The sequence below is a fragment of the Phacochoerus africanus genome, chromosome 3 (genome assembly GCF_016906955.1).
Source record: "Phacochoerus africanus isolate WHEZ1 chromosome 3, ROS_Pafr_v1, whole genome shotgun sequence".
In the NCBI taxonomy this organism is placed as follows: domain Eukaryota; kingdom Metazoa; phylum Chordata; class Mammalia; order Artiodactyla; family Suidae; genus Phacochoerus; species Phacochoerus africanus.
In genome coordinates, this window is record NC_062546.1 from 194,873,748 (window position 1) to 194,899,992 (window position 26,245).

At 39.1% G+C, this 26,245-nt stretch overlaps 1 protein-coding gene across 1 annotated transcript in view; it reads right to left on the minus strand.

The window, feature by feature from the left end:
- Nucleotides 1-26,245, minus strand: part of SPHKAP (SPHK1 interactor, AKAP domain containing) — a 155,806-nt gene that overhangs the window by 36,279 nt on the left and 93,282 nt on the right. The window contains exons 4-5 of the mRNA XM_047773686.1: nt 8,233-8,292; nt 5,749-5,883 (exon numbers count right to left, since the gene is read on the minus strand). Coding sequence (XP_047629642.1) covers nt 5,749-5,883; nt 8,233-8,292 — 195 coding nt within the window. The remainder of the gene's footprint in view (nt 1-5,748; nt 5,884-8,232; nt 8,293-26,245) is intronic.

Below are 26,245 nucleotides of genomic sequence, written 5' to 3' on the forward strand. Positions count from 1 at the left end.
CAGCATCACAGGGAGCTTGTTAGAAATGCATAATCTCAGGCTCCACCACAGATCTACTAAATCAGAACCTGGATTTTCAAGGAATCCTTTGGTGGTTCACACATGCATTGATGTTTGAGAAATACTGGTCTATATCTTTTATGAAATTCACAAAGGACCTGTGCTTGCCCCAAATAGTGAGGACTCACTTCTATAGAGTAATGATGGCTGGCTTGATTAATTTCCTTTTCATTGAATTTCAAAGTAATACACTAAAGTGAAATTTGCCAGGTCCTTTCTGCATGCCTATTATATGCAAGATATGTTGGGAGGTACAATCATGAATTGAATAATTTTTTTTTTTGGGGGGGGGACACAATATATTCCCACTAGATCAGGCTTGAATAAAAATGATTATAAAGTTGAACCCTATGAAGTTGTCAGATTTGCAGATCAAAATGATTGCATATTGGTCATTTCATATCATTTAGACTAAATATATATAACTTAAGGTGAAATGGGATAAGGATAACAAAGCAATGTTAACAAAGAAATATGAGCAGTTGAGTAATACTTCAAGGTTGATTTAGGGAAGCAATGTTACACAGCTTCGGTACTCTTAAGAAGAAAATACATTTTTCTTAACAATCTTGAAAGTAAATAAGCATCTTGGGAGTCTTAGGTAAATGATGGCAAACAATGGAGCCTGTGAAATAAAGCGGATATTCTTATATAATTTTTACAAGAGTCAATTAGATGCTTTGCATAGCTTACTTTGTCTAATGCAAACATTTCTCTATAAGGTTGCTGGTGCTACTGCACTGTTACCGATGAGATATCAGAGACACAGAAAAGAAACTGATTCTTTCAAAGTCACAGAAATATAAAGTGGAAGAGCCTGCATTGCAGTCCAGGTCTGCTGGACTCCAATTCCTGTGTCCAGTTCTCCTCATGGCCTCCTGGTCCAACCAACAAAGATCCAGCACGTAGACTCAAGGCAGGTGCAGTTTGAAAAGGATGGAAGGTTGCAGCGAGGCCTTCTCAAATTCATGCATACTCAGTTTCTTTCTGTCTTCATCTCAAAGAAAGGTCAGCCACGGGAGTAGATCTTATTATTGGACATAATCAGAATCTCAGAAAACATTTCTTCTCTGGGAAAATAATTAGTTTTATTTGTAGCTTCCATTTAGCATTTTACTTGGCTATTGATTGTAATGTTATTTTTCTCCAGATTTTTTGTTAGAGTCTTATCCTAAGGCTCTACTAAGGATGATTTGAGGAAGGGAGATGTAATTGCTGTAACACCCGCAACTTGCTGTTCACTGATATATATTCATTAGTCTTTTGGGACACATATGTGTGGGTATCTCTATGTGTGTGTATATCTGTGGGTATATATATATATATATGATTCACAAAAAATGAAGTTTGAGAGACTATCAGACTGTTAGTAGCTCCATGAGAGCAAGATGTCTGGCTTATTCACCCTTGTATACTTGACATCTGGTGTATAATAAATATTTGCTGAATGAATGAACACGTGAATGAATGAAGGATGCTATGAATATTTTCTTACATTTCACCAACAGTATAACTTAATTCTAAAATAATGTAGCCATATGAGTCATTATTTGCTGATGTATAAAAGAAGAAGACATGAATAAGCAAAGAGAAAACTACTCAGAAAATAAAACTCCTCAAGAAGCAGGAAAGGCACTCTCTACCTCATCCTGGCAACACCACTGTACTTTTCCTGCCCAAAGGAGCCTGGCTAGTTTGTAAATGAATGGTTCCTCTTGGTGTTCTAGGTGCCCCACCTCAGGACCTATTGTATTTAAATAACATTTTCTTTCTACTTCACCTTCCTTCATTTTTTTTTTAATATAGAGAGAAAATAAAATACTTTGCATGTGAATAATCCTTTGAACTTCTCAAGCTGCTTTTCTTTCCATGTTATTTCCTTAAATCACTATGAATGGTGTTGGAGAATGGAGAAAAGGGGTTTGTTTGTTTGTTTGTTTTAAATCTCCATTTTATAGAATAAGAAATTAAAGTTAAAACTTTATCTAGACTACTGAAAATTTTAGGCTGATCATCAAAAATCTTCTTTGGTATTGTAATTTCCTAGGTCAAGGGCCCCTAGCTACCTGCTAATTCCCTTCTTTTCAGGGTCTGTGGGAACCTGAGCTATGCCTTTAGGTATATTTAGATTTCCCCAATTAACCTCTGCAGATTCCCATCCTTATTTATGGATTAACAGGTAATCAACTTTAATGGAGCATGGTGGTCAAACTAAGAATTTCCCTAAAAATTAGGTACTCACTATGGTTGATTAAGATGTAATTTGGCATTGACATGCTGCTCCAACATTGTTAAAATTAAATTTTATTGAGGCATAGTTGATTCACAATATTATGTTGATTTCAGATGTACAGTAAAGTGAATCAGTTTTATGTATATCTCCATTCTCTTTCAGGTTCTTTTCCCATATAAGTTATTTTGGAATATTGAGTGGAGTTCCCTGTGCTATACAGTAGGTCCTTATAAGTAATTGGTTTCATTTATAGCAGTGTGTATATGTTAATCCCAAATGCCTAATTTATCCCTTCCCCTCACGTTTCCCTTTGGTAATGTTTGATATTTCCATCCATGGTGCTACAAATGGCATTATTTCATTCTTTTTTATGGCTGAGTAATAGTCCATTGCATATATGTTGTTGATCTTTTGAAATCATCAATGCACAATTATACCACCAAAATCAGAAATCATGAGAAGAGGTGGGTACAAATGCAGGACACTGGAGATGAACTTGCAATTAAGAGAACAACAACTTAAAACAATCTCATATACATATAGACTCATATCAAAACTTCAGAATAACTGCAAACCAAAAATCTACAATTGATACACAAACAAGGAATCTCTGGAAAAGAAATATATCTCATAGTAAATAAGTGCATAATCCACCATGAAGGGGGTCATATGACATCATTCTTGGAACACTGAAGTCTTCTTAGATCAGATTCTGATTTCCTCTCTATCAAAGAATTTATGATGGTTATAATTAAATAATGCAACTGTACAATTAAATAACACAGTTCTACAATTGTATCATTAATAACCATTTCTCTCCATGGTACAATGTTAGGTCTATAATGTCTTGTTTATCACATCATCTAGAATGGTGTAATGCCTATATTGAAGAATCAACAAGATGTAACAAATTGTGAGGACATATTTATATAGTTACACTGTTTTTTAACCAATTTATGCATTTTACTTATTTTCAGAGGGTGTATTATTTTTGTTATTCTTACCCATTAAGTTATTCTTTTTATTATTCTATATAAAATATTTAATGGTATATAAGGCTTTCTTCTTTATAAATTTTAGTTGCATAAAATACACAATTTTAATAGAATGCTAATTTTTAAAGAAAAATTGAAAGGTAATAGATAATCCTAAATAGTAAAGATGAAAGCCATACAAAATGGGATAAAGTATAGAATAAATTTCCTACTTGTCTCAGCATATTTTCCATTCCACTTCTCCAGAGGGAGTCACTTAATCTGTTTCTTAAGATCCATGATATAATAATCTGTGTGAATGGAATTGTGTTTAAATAGATGGATTTTATTCTGTAAAAAAAAATAAAATTAAAACAAACAAACATCTGGATTTTGCTACCTACAAAATGATGTCGACCTCTGGGAGCCTGCAAAAAGGGTGAAGTGATACACAGAAAGTGATGGGAGCTCTTGGAATAAAGCAGTATGAGAATGGTTAAGAATTTTATAGCTCACACTCAATTCTTGATAGGTCCTATGAATGCGCGTAGAATTTTGAACATGCTTTAATGGATGATCTTTAATGAGTCCTGGGGAGTTCAATTCTCCCCAACCCCCAGCGAATGTTTGTGTTACTTTTGTGACCCAACATCATTCATCCTTCTTCTGGTTCTCATACCCCGTGAAGTGCCACTTTCCAGCCCACTCCTGGTCCAAGTGACTCACATGAAACGAATTCACCTCCAGCCCCAGAGGTGATCATGTGACTCAGATCTGGTCAATCAGAAGGATGCTTTCTCAGGCCTTAGTGGTTGGTATGTGACCCTTGAGGGTCAATAGGGCAGAATGAGACTTTTGCTGGAAGTTACCTGAAAGAGACAATCACTCTTTCTTGCTCTACTTGAACCTAAAGGGATATTGCCTCTTTGCAGGAAGAGCTTGTCTGACGATGGAGTAAAACAGAGGGGAAAAAACCACAGGATAAGAAATAGAAGAAAGAAGCAACAAAAGAAAATCCATGTCCCAAAGACATTGTTTTTGTATCTAATCTAGCCACTGAATTCTTCAGTTACACGAGACAGTACAATTCTCTTTGGGCTTAAGCCAGTTTTCTGTTATGCTTCATTAGAAAGCCTAACAGTCCTGAAATGCTCTTAAAGCTCAGGTTTGAGAATTAATTTTGGTTATCATGGTTTTGCCTAATATAAAGGGGGCACTTTCTGTGTTCTCTTTTCAAACAGTTGAGGATATGTGTTATTAGATTGGGAAGAATCTTTGTTCCAGTCTTGAGGAGCAAACTGTAATGGGCTGTGTGTAGATTTTCACTAAGCGTCTGGAGTACAGCAAGAAAGAGTGGGTGGGTTGTGAATGTTTTTGATATTTTTAAGGATTAAAGAATAAAAGAAGATTTAAGCATTTTCCAGTGAAGCTAAAACCCAAGGAAGAACAATTTGGAGGAAAACAAATGCTCATTATTTTAATCTGTAGCTATCACTATCAGCATAATTTATTTGAGAAAATTTGCAATATTTTACACAGTGTGTTTTTAGAAATCTTTTATGTATTTTTCTGAAAACCGGCTAAACAATGTACAATTTTAAAGTTTTCTTCAGTGTTATAATGATTTATCCAATAACAATGAACGCCAGTAGGTTGACTAATAATAATATTAGTATTTTAATTCCTATTTTACTTTCAGTAACTTTCTTTTCTTCTGAGAATTTCATTTTGGCTTCCAGGAAACTCCTTTTCCAACTTTGGAACTGCTATCCTGTACTTATTAGCTTAGCTGATTTAGTATATACTAAGAAATAGATAACACCCAGGAAGAAAAAAAAAAAATTCTGCAATTCTGGGACCATATGGTATGAATTAGAGTTTTGCTTTACTCAATTATGAAACAGAAGACAATTATGTTTTGGATTATCCAGTAGACTTGTAGAAAACCAAGCTACCCAATCAATGCTTAGTGTGTCTGCTCTAGTTTAAATGCAATTTAGCACAATAAACTTGAGAGGCTATGTTGGAAGTTGATGTAAGGGAAACTCTGGTGATATTTAAGAGAAATACAAGTCTATTCTTTTTTTTTTTTTTCTTTTTTAGGGCCACACCCATGGCATATGGAAGTTTCCAGGCTAGGGGTTGAATTGGAGCTGTAGCTGCCAGCCCTATACCACAGCCACAGCAGTGCAGGATCCGAGCCTCATCTGCAACCTACACCACAGCTCACAGCAATGCTGGATCCTTAATCCACTCAGCGAGGCCAGGGATCAAACCCGCACCTCATGGTTCCTAGTCAGATTAGTTTCCGCTGCGCCACTGGAACTTCCAAGTCTATTCTTGAATACAAAGACATTTTTATTCTTATGCTATGGGAGTTTATGTTTAGGATCTACTTGGATCTCATACTAATTTGTACCAAGAGCTGACCACAGATAACTTATTGCTAATGAATAGTTTATCAAGAGTTATATTTCTTACCTGTGAAACTTCAAAATCTGTCTGGAGATTCCCAGATGTTAATCCACTTAGGAGGACAATTTCATTTTCTTTTGGCTGTTGGACATTCATGGAGCTGATAAGTTTTGGAAGATCTGGTGAAACACTGACCAATTTCTGTAGAACAAGAATCTTTATGAGTTTTGGTGATTTATTTTCACTTCCAAAATACTACCCCCAAACTACTTTACTTGATAAATAATACATTCCTATAACGACTCATACTATAGACTGCTTAGCCTACAAGATTGTTACTAGAAGAGATTGTATAAAATTGAAGCATAAAGGTTTAGATTGGAATAGAAAATTTCTTAAAGATTTAAAAATTTTTAGTTCTAAATTTCCCAAAGTAAACAATGATTATTGTGACTTCAGAGGTATACACATTAAGTTTTTTTTTCCTTTTAAGTCCTTGAATAAGTGACATTTTGCCTAATAATTACATGTTCTAATAAAGTCAATGATAATAATATGAACAATAAAATAATATTAACATTGATTTTTCTGTATGTACAAGGCACCATATTAAGCACTTTGCATATGTTATATTGCTACATTCCATCCCTAAAACAGCCCTGTATGGATGAGGTACCACTATTACTTTCCTTTTTACACACAAGTGAAAAGGAAACCAGAGAAGGTTAGTACATTGAGCAACTTCCATAGCTAAATCAGTTTATATATGCCCTTAGGCACACCAGAAAACTATCTGAAATCACTCATAAATTCTTTAAATACACAGTTCTTTTTTCGCTTTAGTGTTTTATTGTAGTAGGCATTTATACTTACTTTTTTTTACACATCAAAAAAAAGAATATCAAAACTTGAGAACACAAGTGCGATTCCTACATAGCACAGATTAATTATAAATACACATTTACATATGCACTTCATAGACTTTAAAGATGTAATTTTCATGATATTGCCAAATTTCCACTTCACACATATTTAAAAATTAATATTTGTCATCTATTTGCATATGTAAATACTGTAATACCTGTCCCCAAAGTTACTGCTGAAACATTTTTGTCTCCATGAAGATCACATCAGTTGCAGAAGTAAGAGTAGGGAAAAATGCTGTTAAATCATATTGCATCTTTTCTACGTTGTAAAGTTTGAAGGAAACACACACATAATTCAGCATAAGGAAGTTCCTGGGTCAGGGATTGAACCCATGCTGTAGCATCAACCTGAGCCACTGCAGTGACAACGTCAGATCCCTAAACTGCTGCCCCACAAACACAGAGTTTTTAAGATGCCAGCTTGCTTTGGTTCTTCCCGCTCTCTCTTTGATGGACTCTGCACCGCAATTTCATGAAATGAAGGTATATGGACCATTTCTTTTGAAGCTCTCTCCAGTACTACACAGATGAGTGATATTTGGAGCTCAGTGGACTTCTATAACAAATAATCTGTATGGGCAATTGAGTTTGAGAAGTTCCAGGTACAGCATGGTCAAGAAAAAACTTATTGGAGTAACTGAGTAATTGTAGATTGACTGTGCCATGATATTCAAGTTGCAAATGGAGTGCTATTATACATTAAACATTGTTACCCCAAATAGTGAAATCAAACCATCTTCAGCTTTGGACATGAAATGATAATCATATCACAGCAATTTATTCTTCCCACTGAACCCATAGGCTCAGGTTCAAAGGATTGAGTGGGTCTTTAAGTTTTTTGTTTTTGTCTTTTTTCCCTGCTGCACCTACAGCATATGGAAGTTCCCAGGCTGGGGGTCGAATTAGAGCTGCAGCTGCCAGTCTACACCACAGCCACAGCAACACGGGATCCAAGCTGTTTCTGTGAACTATACCACAGTTCATGGCAGTGACATACCCTTAACCCACTGAGGAAGGCCGGGGATTGAACCTGCGTCCTCATGGATACTAGTCAGGTTTGTTACTGCTGAGTCATGACAGGAACTCTCGGGTCTTCAAGTTTTTGCATATTGTCAAGAATTTATGACAGAAGCCTCACAACCTTGGATGAGCTTGGAACATCTGGCTGCTGTAGAGTGCAAAAACTTTGAGTCCCGTAGGAGTGCAGGACTGTGAAAGTGAGGTTAGATAGAAAACATTTGATGACAGTAGCTGGAAAGAGCCAACCCGAGAGCCAGAGGGAAAGGCTGGCTGCTATCAAACAGGTTCTGGAAAAACCCTGAAAAGTCACTGCAGACAGTGTGTTTGAGCCTGGAGAAGGCGAGAGTTGAAAAAGCCATTCCAAGGCTTTGGTGGGAAGGAGAAAGCTCCAGCATAGTCTATTTTTGAAGCAGCGTCTACAAACATAAGGAGGGCAAACTTCTTAGGAAAGCGGCAGGAAAGGGGGCAGGAGATGGGCTACGATTTACTTAAAGCATCTCCTACAAAATGAGCATCATTTACAGGGACGTCCTATTGGTTCTCTCATCCATCAGTACAGCCAGCCCCTGAAGGGAGCTCTCGGAGAGTGCAGTTCCAGGGTTACCTGCTGCAGGTGCTCCGTGCTGCACACATCCTTGTTCACATCCAGGTTCACAAAGCAGACCTGAGAAAGAGGAAAAATACCGTCAATGAAGCAGAAAGCCTGGCGATCCTTTCTGAAGAAAGCAGGAATTAGTTGGGGGCAAGGGATTAGAGAGACGTATACATTTTGCGGAGTCGATCTGGCACAGAAACAGTCACCTTACCTTTGGGCTTCCATGTGGATCGCCAGCATCCTCCTTATGATTCCCACTCATCCCACTAAATGCCCTCTGCCTTTCAGGGCCCGACAAACAGAACAAAGCCTCTTTGTATGGGAACCAGTGTAACTGGCGCAGCAGAATCTTTATTTAGGTTTTTAAAAGGTGGTGGAATCTCATGAAATAAGAAAAAGACTTGCAATATTCTGAACCTCTGTTTATAATTGCAACGAACACTTTTTCTCTTCCCCTCTTTCCTCTTGGTTCCTGCTCCCTTTCTCCACCTGCTTTTCACATCATGTTTGACCAATAGATTTCTCTATGTCTCATTGTTTTAATTTGAATTTATTCAATCTTGCTGTAGAGGATGCCTCATTTTTGAGCTATCTTAAATAAGCGTCTGAATAAGTAAGAGTAAAAAAAAAAAACAGCTACAAGATTAAATAATAATGTAGAGCAACAATAAAAGAATTACTGTAACAAATATATTGCATAGATTAAAAAGAGAAAAACACTGTGGGCATTCAGGTAGGGATGGGGAGAAGAGGCTTGAGAAAAGATGTGAAGAGGCAAGACACGTTCTTGAGAGATGAACAGGATTTTGCTGGCTAAGGACAGGGGCTGACATCTCTATGAGGTCAGATAGCATGAGTGATACTTGGAGATAAGAAAATGCAACATGCTGTGATGAAGCAGAGACAGAGTCTGGCTGCGGCAGAGTCCTGGAGGAAGAGAAGGGTTAGAAATAAGGCCTTGGGCGTTCCCACTGTGGCTCAGCGGTAAAGAATCTTACCAGTAACCATGAGGATATGTGTTCTATCCCTGGCCTCGCTCGGTGGGTTAAAGATCCGGAGTTGCCTTGAGCTGCAGCGTGTAGGTCACAGATGTGGCTTGGAACTGGCGTTGCTGTGGCTGTGGTGTAGGCCTGATTTGACCCCTAGCCTGGGAGCTTCCATTTGCCTTAAATGGATACAGCCCTAAAAAGACCAAAAAAAAAAAAAAAAAAAAGGAATAAGGTCTTAAAATGTTAAAGGAGGTCATGCAAATGAAGTTTACAGTATTCTGCTATCAGTCATCTAAAGGTTTTTATTCTTTTTTTTTTTTTTTTTTTAATTTCTTCTAGGTCTTCACCTGCAGCACATGGAGATTCCCAGGCTAGGGGTCGAATAGGAACTGCAGCTGCCGGCCACAGCCACAGCCACAGTAATTCAGGCACCGTGCCGAGTCTGTGACCTACACTGCTGCTCGTGACAATGCTGGATCCTTAACCCACTGAGCCAGGCCAGAGATGGAACCTGCTTCCTCATGGATACTAGTCAGGTTTGTATCCTGCTGAGCCACAAAAGGAACTCCCCAGTTTTTATGCTTAACAAGTGGATTTGATCATACAAAACTGAGAACATTAATTTCCTGGATTTTTTTTTTTTTTCCATTTGTCTTTTTAGGACTGTACCTACGGCATAGGGAGGTTCCTAGGCTAGGGGTCGAATCAGAGCTGCAGCTGCTGGCCTACGACACAGCCACAGGAACCCCAGATCTGAGCCTCCTCTGCAACCTACCTCACAGCTCACGGCAACGTCAGATCCTTAACCCGCTGAGCAAGGCTGGGGATCGAATCTCTGTCCTCATGGTTACTCATCGGGTTCATTAACCAGTGAGCCACAACGGGAACTCCTTACTTGGATATTTAATCAGATGTTTGGACTTGCGTAGATGTCTATAAACATACAGGGCCTTCTGATTTTAGTTAGTTTTGGGGGGTCCGGATTTCTTAGAGCCCATTCTTTTTTTTTTTTTTTTTTGAGGTTGAAAAAGAACCATAATTGAAAGATTTGGGGAAAGGCCTTAAAAACTAAAGTAGTTATGTATTGCTGAAGTGTAAAGATCACTACTGTTTTACTTCCCAATATTGGGAGATTTTTTACAGTTTCCTGGGCTCACAGTGTCATGACAGCACATCCCTAAGACAGAGTAGTTGCTTGTTAAGATTAACTTAATGGCTATTTGGGTTAAGGAAGGGATGACATGCCACTCTCATTCAGGGCTGCTCTTCTTTTGGGTTAATAAAAATACCTAACTAGGGAGGATTTGGGCATGAGTCCTTTTGCAGACAATGCAAATGGAAGCATAAACAGTAGGTGCTACATGGGAGGGGTTTGTGATCTGGAGCAGTTAGAGACTGTTTGTGTCATGGTAGAAACTTGGCCCTTGGAAAATTGGTTCGATGTCCATTTACTCAGGGACTTTTAATTACATGTAGCTGGGATGGCAGTTACTGAATTGATTAGACAGTTTTCCAATCACCTTAAAGAAGGTGCATTTCCTTAATCCTGGGCATCCCAGGGCTCTGTTATCTTATTTCACAGCGGGATAAGGCAGAGCAGAGAGACCGAAGAAAAGCATCCGTAATAACCGTTTATTTACCCTCCAATATTGTCTTTCGTTTCTGAAGATAAATTTTTTTTCATTGATTTCATGTTGCAGTATATTTGGAGGAAAGCCTCCACATTTCTCGCTGGACCAAGACTGCATTGAAGGAAGCAAGACATGGAAACCAACCGCTTGCTTGTGCGTAGCCCATGGATTATTCTATGTCTTGGTGGTAGGGAAGGTCATGTTTTTAGGGCCTGAGGTACATACAATTTCGGGGGACTTTCCTTAAGAAGAAGAACAATGAAACTGGAAATTCTACATTAGATGTGAAAGTGAACATTTTTTATCTTAGATGGAGAAAAGAAATCACAAGAGGTCTCACATTTAAAAAGAATAATGCCCAAAACATGAGAACTGCTAGAAAAATGATATTTTACTTAATATACTGCCTGGTAAACCTCTATGATACTTTTTTCCCTGCATTTTGGGATTTATACTCTGATCACCTCTTCATATAAAAGCAGCTTTATAACTTCATTTTCTCTAGAGAGAATAGAAAGATAAGTCAGTCTTGTTCTAACTTTTTTTTTTTTTTTTTGCTTGTTTGTTTGTTTTTGTTGTTTTAGGGCCTCGCCCATGGCATGTGGAAGTTCCCAGGATAGGGGTTGAATCAGAACTGCAGCTGCCAGCCTACCCCACAGCCACAGTAAAGCAGGATCCAAGCAGCATCTAAGGAGAAATGGCAGATCCTTTAACCCACTGAGCAAGGCCAGGGATTGAACCCACATCCTCGTGGATACTAGTTGTATTCTTACCCCACTGAGCCACAATGGGAACTTCCTCTAACATTGTTGATTGAGCTTTTTCAGCTTCACAAACTTTTATTGAGAATATACATTTTCTAAGTTGTCAAATTTAGTGGGAGACCTCTATACAATTTTTTCAAATATGAGTTGTTTCAGGTATATTCAATGTTTGTAATACTATTACCAGACTGTGCTCTGCAAAACATAAAAATTTGGATAAATTCTCTCTTGTTCGATTCCTACTAAAAGAGAAAGAAAAGGACATGAGGCATTTATAATTTTCAATGCTAAATTATTGAGTTTCCCCCCAGGAGAGAAATTCTATGTTAAGGTGCTAATGAGAACCTGATCTTGTATTTATAATTTCACGTCTGGTAACTGGAAGAATTCTCTACAAACCAGAAACATTGTTTGTTTCTCCACTATTTGCCTATTTCTGGTATTGGGGATGGTAAGACAAGCTCACATTATGATAGGTTTTTTTTTTTTTTTGTCTTTTTAGGGCCGCACCCATGGCATATGGATGTTCCCAGGCTAGGGGTCAAATCGGAGCTACAGCTGCTGGCCACAGCCACAGCCACAGCCACGCAAGATCCGAGACCCGTCTGTGACCTACACCACAGCTCACAGCAACATCGGATGCTTAACCCACTGAGCGAGGCCAGGAATCGAACCCGCAACCTCATGGTTCCTAGTCGGATTCGTTAACCACTGAGCCACGACGGGAACTCCAAGCTCACATTATGAAACCATCCCTGGCCTGACACTTGCCTGGCACAATGTCTGGCTGAGTTGCCACTGTTCATGATGGAAACATTCCCAGAAGCCATTTCTACACCTGGAGGGCAAGCACTCACTTAACTACATATGAAATGACTTCAAGCCACATGAATAGATCTTATGTAAACAAAAATCCACTCAATTTCCCTTAGGCCAGACCCACATGTGTTGGCGGTCCCTCTGATGAGCCTCCATGAGAAGAAGAGATAAGAAATAGTGGGAGTCTGAATAGGAAGGGGCAATTGTAGTTGAAATATCCTCAATATGAAAACTCTATATATAACCATGTAAGTATCTGGGGGTGGGTCCCGTGCACTGGAGGCGCCCTGAATTTTAAACTTAGATTGTTTTACAGTAAATTCACTTCATGATGAAATGGTCCCAGCGATGGGGTTCCTCTTGGCCTGTGTTCACTCTCTATGACCTTGGGCCACGTACTTGAGATTTAGGCATCCTCCACTGCTGAACTCCGAGTGGAGAGTGTAAGACAAGCCTCTGTCCAGAAGAGCTGGGGAAGGTGGGTACGGGGTAGGGGCTGTGTAGGTTGATGCAGGGGACTAAATGCTTTATACCTTCGGTGGGTATGGCTTGGTGCTGGGTGCTGAGAAAACAGGCATTTTTCTCACTCTCGGGAGTTATGGTCTGCACAGAACACATACCTAAAATGGTGAACACGATGAGTTACTGGAGTGGCAGGCCTGTGTGCTGGCGAAGGACATTGGGAAAAAGGGACCAATCACCAAAGGCATCTCAGAGGTGCCGGGTTTGAGGTGAGTTTGGAAGGCAGGCAGGACACATTAAAGAGCAGAAGAGGGAAAACGGCACAAACAATGAACGTGTGGTTTTCCCCGTTGAGTAATGGTAAGGGGCTTGTATGGAGCACAAGGCGAGGAGAGGAAGAGGACAGAGCCTGTGAAGTCCAAGACAAGAGAAGTTTCCTAGAGGAAGTGCAGAGCAAGATTGAAGTTAGTGGGAAAAATGCCTCTATTTCTGCACAGTTAGGCTCTGGGCATAAATCTGCAGACTTTAAAAAAAAAAGTCAAATGAAAGAGTAAATCATAAGTTTGTGATGCCTTTCCAATGCACTAAGAATTGAGGGAGATCTATGGCTTAGAATTAGGTATTTCCCTCCTTACAAGTGAGGCTGCATCCATGTTATTGTTCCAGGGCTATAAGGAAACTTGATAACGGGAAGTTCAAGTTTCTAGGGGCTTTGGGTAAGTGTTATGTGGGACTAAACTATTAAAAGCCTGGGAGATTATTCATTATAGTTTAATGGGCTGTATCTTGAAAGAGGTCCCTCAGGGTCTGGAGAGAGGGTGGTGGGCAGGGAGGCTGAGGTTGTGTGTCTGAAACACTAGCCACTTTGGAATGAGATGTAAGGGCTCTGTGTTGACTCTTTATCTCAATCTGGAGTGATGTTATCAAGTTATCTGCAAAATGCCTGAAAATGTGCAAATCCAAATAAGCCAAATGAAAGAGGGGAAATTTTTTTTAAAAAACTATGTGTGTACCCTTTTCTGGACACCCTCTGCAGTATTTGTTATTTGTAGACGAATTAATGATGGCCGTTCTGACTGGTGTGAGGTGGTACCTCACTGTAGTTTTGTTTTGCATTTCTCTAATAATTAGCAACATTGAGCTAACTGCTGATTAACTGTTATGGAAAACAGTATGGAGGCTCCTCAGAAAACTAAATATAGAACTACCATATGATCCAACTATCCCACTCCTGGGCATATATCTGGACAAAACTATAATTTAAAAAGATACATGTACCCTGTGTTCATTGAAGCACTATTCAAAATAGCCAAGACATGGAAACAACCTAAATGTCCATTGGCAGATGAATGGGTTAAGAAAATGTGGTACATATATACAATGGAATACTACTCAGCCATAAAAAAAGAACAAGATAATGCCATTCTCAGCAACAGGGATGCAACTAGAGATTCTCCTACTAAGTGAAGTAAGTCAGAAAGAGAAAGACAAATACCACATGATATCATTTATATGTGGCATATAAAATAGGACACAAATGAAACTATCTACAAAAACAGAAATAGACTCACAGACATAGAGAACAGACTTGTGGTTGCCAAGAGGGAGGGAGGAGGGAGTAGGATGGACTGAGAGTTTGGGATTAGCAGATGCAAGCTATGACATTTAGAATGAATAAGCAATGAAGTCCTACTGTATAGCACAGGGAACTATAGCCAGTCTCCTGGGATAGGCCACGATGGAAAATAATATAAAAAAGAAGGCATATATTTGCATGACGGAATCACTTTGCTGTAGAGCAGAAATTGGCACAACACTGTAAATCAACTATAATTTAATACAAATAAATAAATAAAACTATGCATATTTACTCTATTTCTTTTGTTCTTAAACGCAATTTACATCCTTCAGCCTGGGCTAGATTGTCAGTTCATGGGGGCAGGTCCTGGTCTTCACTATATTCCTAAAGCTTAGCATAGCCTGGCATTTGATAGATGCTCATTACATCCTTTTAGATAAACACATATGCACGAAGGAAGTGTCATCACAGTCACAGGTGATAGGTGTAATAATTGTTATACCTGCAATAAGTATTGTCCTTATTTATTACAAGACTTTCTTACAACAAGGGTATAAGGAATTAGAGAAGTTATAGGAGAGTTAATTGGCTAATATTAATCCAGCTATTGATACTGTTTAAAGTCCTTAGATTGGCTTCTTTATCCTATGGCTAAGGATTTGGTAAAAAATGGAAATAGGCAAAAAGTTGGTAATAAATACCCATAACAGGTATTAATGGTTTTCTTGGAATGAAATATTCTTCTCCTCACATAAAATACATTCCATATGGTCTGTATATGTTCTTGTTGAGAGCATCTGCAGACATACTCAGCTGAAGCAGATGGAAACACAGCATCATTACCAAGAAAACACAAACATCTCTTGACTACTTTATAAGGCTAATTTTGTGGTTGTACATAACTTTGAAATTCAAGTGCCTCTTTCTGTCATGATTATGGTTCTAAATGAGAAGTTGTAGGAATAAGTACCACTGAGAAAATAATGCCACTTTATGGTTTTAGGTTTTAAATAATCTAATAAAATATTCTTCAAAGGTTTTCATATTTAGTAATAATTTTAATGTTTATAGGAAATGCACTGTTTTCTTGGTTTAGTGTTATGGATTAATTAGTCAAGCAATCTCAATTATTTTATTTACCTGTAAGTCCATTTTCATAAATGGAGGGTGAGGCAGGGATGTTTAAAAATAAAACTTTACATGACATTCAATAGCGATATAAGATCTATTTTGGTGAAAAGCTACTGAAAGAGGTTAACCTCAAACTCTAGTAGAACAAGAAAGCATAAATAACTTCAAGGAGAATGTAATTCATAATAACTTTTGTGAGTTACCTATATTTAGTAAATATTTTTATTTCAACCCAAATTAAGTTGGACAAAAATAATGTTAATACGTCACATAAAAATTCAGGTTTGACTTTTTTTTTTGTCTTTTGTCTATTTTTTTTTTGTTGTTGTTGTTGCTATTTCTTGGGCCGCTCCCTCGGCATATGGAGGTTCCCAGGCTAGGGGTTGAATCGGGTTGAATCGGAGCTGTAGCCACCGGCCTACGCCAGAGCCACAGCAACGTGGGATCCGAGCCGCGTCTGCAACCTACACCACAGCTCACGGCAACGCCGGATCGTCAACCCACTGAGCAAGGGCAGGGACCGAACCCGCAACCTCATGGTTCCTAGTCGGATTCGTTAACCACTGCGCCACGACGGGAACTCCAGGTTTGACTTTTTGAATTGAACCACAGAAAAAGAACCGGGGATGATTGTCAGGCTCAAAGGGATATCATGAATGGACAGTTTTATTTTTTCATCTATTTATTTCACTCAACATTTTGGACTGTTGAGATTGTCAAATACGACAGCTTAGAAATGCCACTGCATAATGCTCCCATGAAAGACAATTCATTGTGCACGAGGCTAAGTGACAGTGGGACTTTCACCCAGGATGTGGGACCTTTGATTTCCTCTGCAGGATGTGTTTTCATCTCTCCTGAATTCAGTGACAATCTATCAAAAATATCATTCTTATGGAGATCCTGTTTTGAAAATGCTAGCAAAAAACATGATGTCAAATTGCCTTTGAAATCTAGGCATTTGAATGTTTACTATGACCAAATATATACTTATGCTTTTTCTTAGAAGAAACCCAATTCCTTCTTTCAGCAGCTTCTAACAATGAAGCCATCTGGCCACGTGGAGATGACAGGATCTCTTAATTTGGTGGTATTAAAATGCCGATCCAAACATCTTTCAAAGTAAAAATTGCTTCCTTTCTTCCTCCAACCAAAAGACTTCAGCTAGATTCAGGATCCTGGACCAAAATTATCTTTTAAAGAATATGGCATTTTCTCTGATTAGTACTTTAGGCTGATGATAAGTAAAATGGCAATTTATACATCAATGTCGTTAGGCTCCAGAGCTGTCAGACATTCTGGAACACACTTGACTGTTTGGAATGATACTGCATTTGTATCCAGTTATTACTGCTCTGAAATCATTGCAGTAATCACACAAAATGAAATAGTTTTATTTACACTCGAGAATGTCAAACCTCGCTGCTTTTTCATGTCAATATTTAAAAAAAAACTTTGAAATGCTGTTTTGGGGGTAGCTATTCAAGCAGTTTGTGACAAGATATAAAGAAAAAAGGTATAGAAATTTCTAAACAACGATAGATATATTAACCAGCCATACATCAAGTCCATTTTATGGCTAACCTAAGAATAAATAATAAATAAGTATATTACTCAAGATTATTTATTTTCCCAGAGTTTTTGTTGTTTTAAGTGTATCCTCAGAGCAAGAAGATACACTTATATACAATGTCTGATATACGCTTACCAGATAAAGAACACATTTTGAAGAACTGCATTGTTATACTTGTTAAATTTTTATTTAATAAAGCATAAAGGTATGCTTTATTGAGATCATTCACATGCCATATGGCTTACTCATTTAAAATGTGTGCTTCAGTGGTTTTTAATATATTCAGAGTTGTGCCACAATTTTAGAGTATTTTTATCACCCACAAAAGCAAATGTAACTATTAGCTGTGTCTTTATTTCTCTTCAAATACCCTCCTCCCAGCCCTAGATAAGCACTCATTCTGCTTTCTAATGAAAGGGGAAGTCTTAAGAAAAACAAAAAAAGATGCCCAAGGATGCTGGGGACAAGGGCTGAGTCAAATTTCCCTTGGAACGAGGTTTACCTGGAAGTACTACCTTTTTTGTATGTCAAGTTGAAATGAAAAACAGTGTGTTGGACTTGGTCTCGCTTTGCTTACTTCTCTCATGGAGGGTATCTAGATTCCTGACACCCAAAGAGCTAAGATGCATTTCCAAACTCTCAAGAGCCACATGCCCTGGGATACATGCAGGCAAAAAAAGTCAAATGCTGATCAATGATCGAGCAGAGGAATTGTTAGAGACATCTTGGATGAGGGTGGGGGAATCTTCTACTCATCAGCAAACTTTCATTCTCGTTTTGATCAAGATGATTTTTCCTTGCCTATTGTAATTAAGACAAGTGTCAGAGAGTGACAGTGTCATCCCTAGCACATTTAATAGGGAAAGGCTTTTTTTCTGGGGTACATGGTGTGCATGTCAGGTCAGGGGGGGTAGTCCAAGGATTCAGGTCTTCTGAAAGATGAACAGCCCCTTAGGAGGTGGTAGGTGAGGTCTGTTTGCTGATCCTGGACCTCGACCAGAACATGAAATTCCTACCTGCTATCAAGTTAAATATGATGGGTCTACACATCTCACTCTTCAAAATTTGTTGTGCTCAAACTACTTTTTTTTTTTTTCCTCTTATAAGCTCTTACCAATCTCTCGAATGCCTTCAGTTCAAAAGGTTAAGTCTATGCAATCTGGATGAGAATTCTCTAGCAGAAGAATGGCTGAGGGAGCAGGGCTGTCCCTGAGTCATGGAGGCCAGGAATAACCCAGGTCCTCAAAGTCTATGAACAGCCCTGATCAAGAACTGACAACAGAGAACTGAAGCGGTAAGTAAGGCTATGCATCAGAAAGCCACCTAATTTGCAAAGCTTTCAAAATAAACCTGCTTTCCATGTGGAGGACTCGTTCATTGTTCAAGACATTGAAATTCTGCAGGTTTCGCCAAACAGCGATGGAGGAAATTCCAGACACAGTACATGGGGCAACGTGCTCCCAGTCTCTGAAGGGACCAGTCCCTCCTCTTGGAGGCAGAGCAGCGCAGAAGTGGCGAGGAGAGGGGCCTTGTCCACAGAGAAGCTTAGCTTCATATCCTGGCTCCACCCCTCGTTAGTCTGAAGTCTTGATAAATCATGGAAAAATGGGGATAATAAAATATTTCTGCTTTGCAGAATTTCTTTGAAGATTAGGTGGAACACAAAATAAAGAGTAGCGGAACAAATTGCATAATATTTTATTGATTTCTGGATTATAGTCTCTACCGGTGAACTATATGAAATTGTTACTCTTTGGGTTTTGTTTTTTTTTTTCCATGCAAAACTGGCAATTTCATAAGGTTTAACCTGAATGATTTGAGATGGAATATTTCTAAAGAATGGCTATTTCTGAGTGTGAAGCCATTGAAATTTGGCTCCTGGCATGGAACTGCTTCCTCTGCTACCCAAAGCTTACTCACGTGGTATAAATATTTGTTTCAATTCCATTATGTAAACCTTATTACTGATGAAGAACATTAGATTATTTTTTCTAGACATTTATTTATTATTCATGTTTTAATTTTTTTAGGACTGCACCCTCAGCATATGGAAGCTCCCAGGCTCAGGGTGGAATCTTCGGAGCTACCACTGCTGGCCTTTGCCACAGCTACAGCAACACAGGATCTGAGCTGCATCTGCCGTCTACATCACAGCTCACGGCAACGCTGGCTCCTTAACCCACTGAGTGAGGCTAGGGATCCAACCTGCAATCCTTATGGATACTGCGCCACAAAGGGAAGTCCTTATACATTTACTACTTATGTTTGGTAACTAATAGGTACAAGTACAGAGTGTTACCTTGTTTTTCAGAGCTATAAAACACTTAATTAAGAATTGCCTGCCGTCTTATTCCCAGAGGCATTTATGACTCAATTCATTTAAATACCCGCTGCTCTCATGGGTGATGGTGTTATCGTGTGTCATAAAACCAATGGATGATTACAACCCACATGAATTAGGGAAGCAGCTACTTATGTAAAAGTAAAATTTATAATTTACAGCAGTATTGCAGGCATGTTAACAACATCAACTGCTCTTTAATCATCATCCCTTATTAATTTCCTTAATATGAATGGTGCTGTTTGAGAGAACTTCTAGATCTGGAGACCAGTCTATTATTAGAAATAAAGATCTTGGGGAGTTCCCATCAAGGCTCAGGGGTTAAAGAACCTGACTGGCATCCATGAGGACTCGGGTTCGATCCCTGGCCTCGCTCAGTGGTTTAAGGATCCGGCACTGCCGTGAGCTATGGTGCAGGTTGCAGATGTGGCTGGGACCCCGAGCTGCTATGGGTCTGGTGTAGGACGACAGCTACAGCTCCAATTGAGTCCCTAGCCCGGGAACCTCCATATGCCATGCATGTGGCCTTAAATAAGACAAAAAAAAAAAAGAAAAAAAGAAAAATCTTTAATCAGAATAAGCAAACATGAGCTTTTATGCCGATCAACCAGTTGAATCCAATGCATAATTTCAATTTCTCAGTACAGTGTGTGAAAGGATACATAGCTTAGCTTTATTTTAAAATACTTAAAAATCATTTGAGAATGCTCTTTTTTTCATCAATGTTGAAATGATGAAAATATTCCTCTGGGCATGATCAGACTGTCCAACTATGACTATGGTGTTAGAACAAAATGCTACAGACTTGATAAACAGGACATAAATCGATCAGAAATATTTCATCATTTTAAATTTTGCAGGAAGTCATAACCCTTCAATAAATCTTCCATTAAAATTATTTCTGATGTTTTCACTTTTAAAGTAATAGTTACCTTTTTCCTCTTAAAGTCATATACGTTTGCATAAAGAAAGGTGAAACGTGTAGAAGTTGACAGTCTGAGTAGCTCAATTATTTTAGAGTAGATGAAAGGCAATTTAAAAGATAAATGGTAGTGAACCTAATCTTAAAATGTAAATAATTTATTTAAACTACACACCTAACTAGCATCTCTCATATGTTCTGACAGCCAAACTAATAAGTAATTCCAAACTTTACCTTTTTAGGATGCCTCGGCGAACATTTTGTGCCTCTTCAATAATTAAGAGATGCTGCAATTCCGCTGGTACACATAAAATGTATGAAAAACAAAAACTCAGTAGCAACTTCTAAACGTACATCGTGGTTGATGCGACAAAGTGAAGTGAAATGATTACTTAGATAATTTAGTCCTCAAATCAAACTACTAAGGGGCAAAGGTACTTTTACTTCTTTCGAAAATAACTATGCAGACTGACTCTGTTGGTGAAATGTATCAGAAAGTGGTTTTCAGTTCAATTTCATTGGGTCTCCAAGAACCACTCTGTTTGGCTGTCTCTGTATCTTCCTGTGAAATCATTAGCCCCAGGCATGCCTCTGAATTACTGCTCCCTAGAGCTTGGATTCCTAGAGCCCTTTAGGGACTCATTAATGTAAAATGTCCTAACAGCCTGGCAAGTGTTTAGATGGCACTTGCTTTTCAAATAAATGACCATTAAAGTCAACACTTTGAAAACCAGAATTCCGGAAGTCTGCATTTCCACACAATGAATACATAATTAGATAGATAGATAAAGCAATCGGGGGAAACACAAAAATATACAATAGAGACTATCTACTGTGCTGAAAAGTATAAAAACTAGTTTTGCATGTTTATTTCCTCTGACAATGATTCTGGTTAATTACTACAATATCCTTGTTTCAAAAGACTTTCCGCATGATGAACGCTGTTTTTTGTCTCTGTTGGTAAAATTAACGCAGATCCTGATTTCTGGCTTAATTTCAAATTTGTTTCCTTGAACTTTATTTATTTAAAGCAATGACTTCTGAAAAAAATGGCTTTTGTCTTGGAAAAGTTAGTTCAAGTTAGCTCTGGCTATTAACAAGTCACTGCAAATAGACCTCTGCACGTAGGCTGTGACTGTGGAATAAAGTGTTTGCAGTGGGTGACTTAGAAGCGCTTCAAACACTTCATATTCTCTAACCTCTCCAGAAATCATTGACAGCAATAGGACAGGACACTGATTATTGTTCTGTTGGTTTTTTTTTTTTGTTTTTTGTTTTTTGTTTTTTTTGGTTAATCCCGTGGCATGCAGGAGTTCCCGGGCCAGGGATCTAATGCAGTGACAATGTTGGATCTTCAGCCCACTGTGTCATCAGGGAACTCTTGTGTTACTTTTTAGCTTCATATTTCAAGGTTTCTGACTTCAATCATTGAAGCACCCATTGAGAATTAAAAAGAAATCATCATTATTGTTTCCTGTCTGAGATTCCAAATGACGGCTTTCAATCGAAGGATACTATGAATTGCCTATTTTTAGCCTTCGGAAAACCTAAAACACACACACACACAAACCACACCAAAAAACCCTTCTCTGTGCAGGGGGAGATGACACTGTCTGGGCAAAGACAACTTGAGCTGTGAACTTCATTCTTTTCTAATGCCCAAACCTCATCATTGTACCATGTCTGTTGCCAGCTTACATTTTCCCAATTGAAAAGAAAGCAGGAGTTCCCACTGTGGTGCAGGGGAAATGAACCCAATTAGTATCTGTGAGGATGTGGGTTTGATCCCTGGCCTCCCTCAGTGGGTTGAGGATCCAGCGTTGCCTCGAGCTGTGGTATAGGTCACAGATGTGGCTCAAATCTGGCATTGCTGTGGCTGTGGTGTAGGCTGGGGGCTGTAGCTCCAATTAGAACCCTAGCCTGAGACTTTCCACATGCCACACCTACGGCCATTAAAAAAACCAAATACAACAACAAAACCAGACAAAAAACAACAATGAAAAAAGGAAAGCAGAATAAAGCATAAGAAATATTCTTGAGCTTCAGATTGGTCTTGTCAAATACATTTTTAAATTTGTTAGGAGTAAACAAATTTAAAAAAAAAAGATATCAATAAATAACTTTCTAATATGTAAGGGCAAGATTATGTAGGAAAATGTGTTTGAGGTATCTTTATTGTAGTAGAAAATCACAGAATTTTAGGGGAAAATGTGACATCTCTCACCTATTGTTCCATTTCTGTGTCCTTTTGGTTTTGTACTTTTTTTCTATTCTATTTCCATTTAAGTGTGGTTTCAGGTTTCAGGTTCCAGTTCATGAATATCATCATCTATGTTTAATGGAAGCAACTCAAACATTTCTTTCCATCAAAGGCAGCATTTCTCAGATCTGAATTCTGGGGCAAGGGAGAGTGCTTGGCCTTCAGAGGGTGTGTGCCAGATACTACTGAAGGGATAAGGGAGGACGGGGGCGGCTTCCTGAGGAGGTGGAATCTAAGTGAAGATCTGAAACTGCTAGCGGTTAAGGTCGTGTGGGGGTGGGAGGGGCAGCCGTTTTAGAATCTGACTGCTGTGGCTCAGGTCGCTGCTGAGGTGCGAGTTCGATCCCCGGCCGGCAGTGGATTAAAGGATCCAGCATTATCCCCTGGCCCAGGAACTACGATATGCCATGGGTTGAATGCATACCATAAAAATCGAAACAAGCAAACAAAAATTATAAACTATGGACATTTATTTTTCGCCATCTGAGGCTGGTTTATGAGCCTGGGGTACCAGCATGGTCAGATTCTGGTAAGAAGCCTCTTCCAGGTTGCAGACTGCCAATTTCTCATTGCACCCTCACAAAGCAGAGAGAAGAGCCCAGGAGGCAGGCTCTCCCATTACTCTCCCAAAGGCACTAATCCCCATTCAGGAGGACTTCACTCCTCGGACCTTATCTAATCCTAAGCACCTCCCAAAGGCCCCACCTCCTAATGCCATCACACTGAGGCAGTAGGAATCAATATATACATTTTGCAAGGACACAAGCATTTAGTCTGTACCATCACATTTCTGTTTCAGAAAGACCAATATGTGGGCAGTTTCTTTCCCCTGAATTCTACTCCTCCCCTAAGTCTAATATCAGATTAAAAATTAGTTTCATTTAGTCTCATTTTTTGTACATCTATAGGGTTGCAAAGATACATCTACATGTCTGTTTTGCTCCTGCTGCCATGCTGGGTTCAGGACCTCATCCTCTGTGACCAGGAGCATAAGCCTTTAATTGCCATCCCAACTCCAGCTCCCTCAGTTCTAGCCCATTCTGTGTGCTGCTCCTCCCAGCAGAAGAAGCGTCCACTTTCTTTTAATGCCTAGAGAAGCCATAGCAAGTGGTATGAGTCACTCCATGTCCTAAGTGCTTCCACACACATGATATCATTACATAGGCATTCCGTTACATTTAGCATCCTTTAATTCTCCCTTATGTTATACCACTATGCATGGATTACATCCGTATACCATGTAATCCTCACCACCCCCAGGCAAGGTAGGTGCTATCATTTCACGACACTTCACCGGTCCACCCTGCTCCTTAAATTCCAGGCAAACCAGAACAATGGCATTTGCTGGACGTGCCCAGGATTTTCTTTCCTCTGCACCTGTGCTCACACCTTCATCACTACTGGGGTGGGGGCCTGTTACCTGTGTTGTATTCTGCACCCCCTCATCAGAATATCCATTCAGACTTGAACTAATATGTTACCTTCTTCAATGACTCAAAGAATATTTACTCTATAAAACATAATGTGCTATGGAGGGTGTATGTTGTGTGACATACTCTATTATATATATTACATGTTTCATGCTATGCTGTTTTTAGAAGATAGCGTCTTAGAGAGAGTGTCAGTGATTCTAATTTGGTTAAGAATTGGATATACTGTCAGCATGTCATTCTAGGAGTCTAACAAAGTGGTTTTTGTTGTTGTTTTTGTTTTTTCCTCTTTAAGACCGCACCTGCAGCATGTGGAAGTTCCCAGGCGAGGGGTCAAATTGGAGCTGCAGTTGCAAGCCTATACCACAGCCACAGCAACACTGGATCTGAGTCACATCTGTGACCTATGCCTCAGCTTGCAGCAACACTGGATCCTTAACCTGCTGAATGAGGCCAGGGATGTAACCTGCTTCTTCACGGATGCTACGGGTTCTTAACCCTCTGAGCCACAATGGGAACTCCTGAGAATTTCATTTTGGCACCTAGGAAACACCACTTCCATCTTTGGGACTGCTATCCCGTATTTATTAGCTTAGCTTGTTTGGTATATCCTGAGAAATAACATCCAGAAAGAAGAAATTGTGCGATTCTGGGACCACGTGGTATGAATTAGAATTTTGCTATGGTTCCTGAAAGAGAAGACAATTTTGTTTTGGATTATCCAGTAGATTTGTCGAAAACTAAGCTAATCAACCAAAACTTAGTGTGTCTGCTCTAGTTTAAGTGCAACTTGGCACAATAAACTTGAGAAGATATATTTTAGGAGTTGATATAAGGGAAACTCTGTCAAACTATAGGGGTGATAATTAAGAGAAATACGATAAAGCCTATTTATTCTTAAACAAAAACATTTTTGACTTTTATGCTATGGAAGTTTACTTGGATCGCATACTGATTTGTGCCAAAAACTGACTGTAGATAACATACTACTAGTGAATAGTTTATCAAGAAATAGTTCATATATTTCTTACCTATGAAACATCAAAATCCGTCTGGAGATTCCCAGATGTTAACCCACTTAGGAGGACAATTTCATTTTCTTTTGGCTGTTGGATATTCAGGGAGCTGGTAAGTTTTGGAAGATCTGGTTCGTTTTTTGTTTTTGTTTTTTTAAAACCCTGGCTTCGTAAATGGAATGTATATTGATTTCCAGGGCTTTAACATATTTGTGGTTGAATCCATGATGGTTGTGGAGGATGTTTCTCTCCAAGGTGCATTTCAAGTTGGGCTCAATTGGGGGTTTGGATAAATCTGAAAAGAACCTGAAGTAAGGAGTTGCTATTGTGGCTCAAATGGGAACGAACCTGACTAGTATCCATGAGGACACAGATCTGATCCCTGGGATCTCTCGGTGGGTTAAGGATCTGGCATTGCCACGAGCTGTGGTGTAGGTCACAGACATGGCTTGGATCCAGTGTTGCTGTGGCTGTGGTGTAGGCCTGCAGCTGCAGCTCTGATTCAACCCCTAGCCTTGGAACTTCCATATGCTGCAGGTGCAGTCCTAAAAAGACCAACAAAACAAAACAAAAGAACCTCAAGTGAGAGCCAAAATGGATGGCAGAGCTTGGGACGGGTCTTCCCCAGGGAGAGGGTGACAGCTCTATCGAAGTGCTCTGAGCTTGATGGGTGACTGACAAAGGGCCATGGGAAGAAGAGACATTACCAAGAGCAGCCCAGGAGAGGGGAATGCAGTGGCCTCATGTCTAAGAGAAGAGCACAGGTGAAAGTTGGTGACAAAGGCTCCCATAAACCATACTGGATTTGAGACCAACCTTGGACAACTTTTGGGGCATATAGAAATTCTCCATTTTCATGTGTGTGCTTCAGATATGATATATGTGGATATTCTTTTCCTCGGGCTAAACTTTCTCCATAAAAACATGGTAGTAGGGAATGACAGCAGCAGCCATGACTTACTCTACTGGTTGCAGGTACGTATGCCTGAGAATAGCACAGCCAGGGATAAGTAAGAACTTAAGTCATTTAGCTTTGTTATTGTATTATTATTATCTCTATCTCATAATATTAATATCTATAATATGAATATTATTATTAATAGTT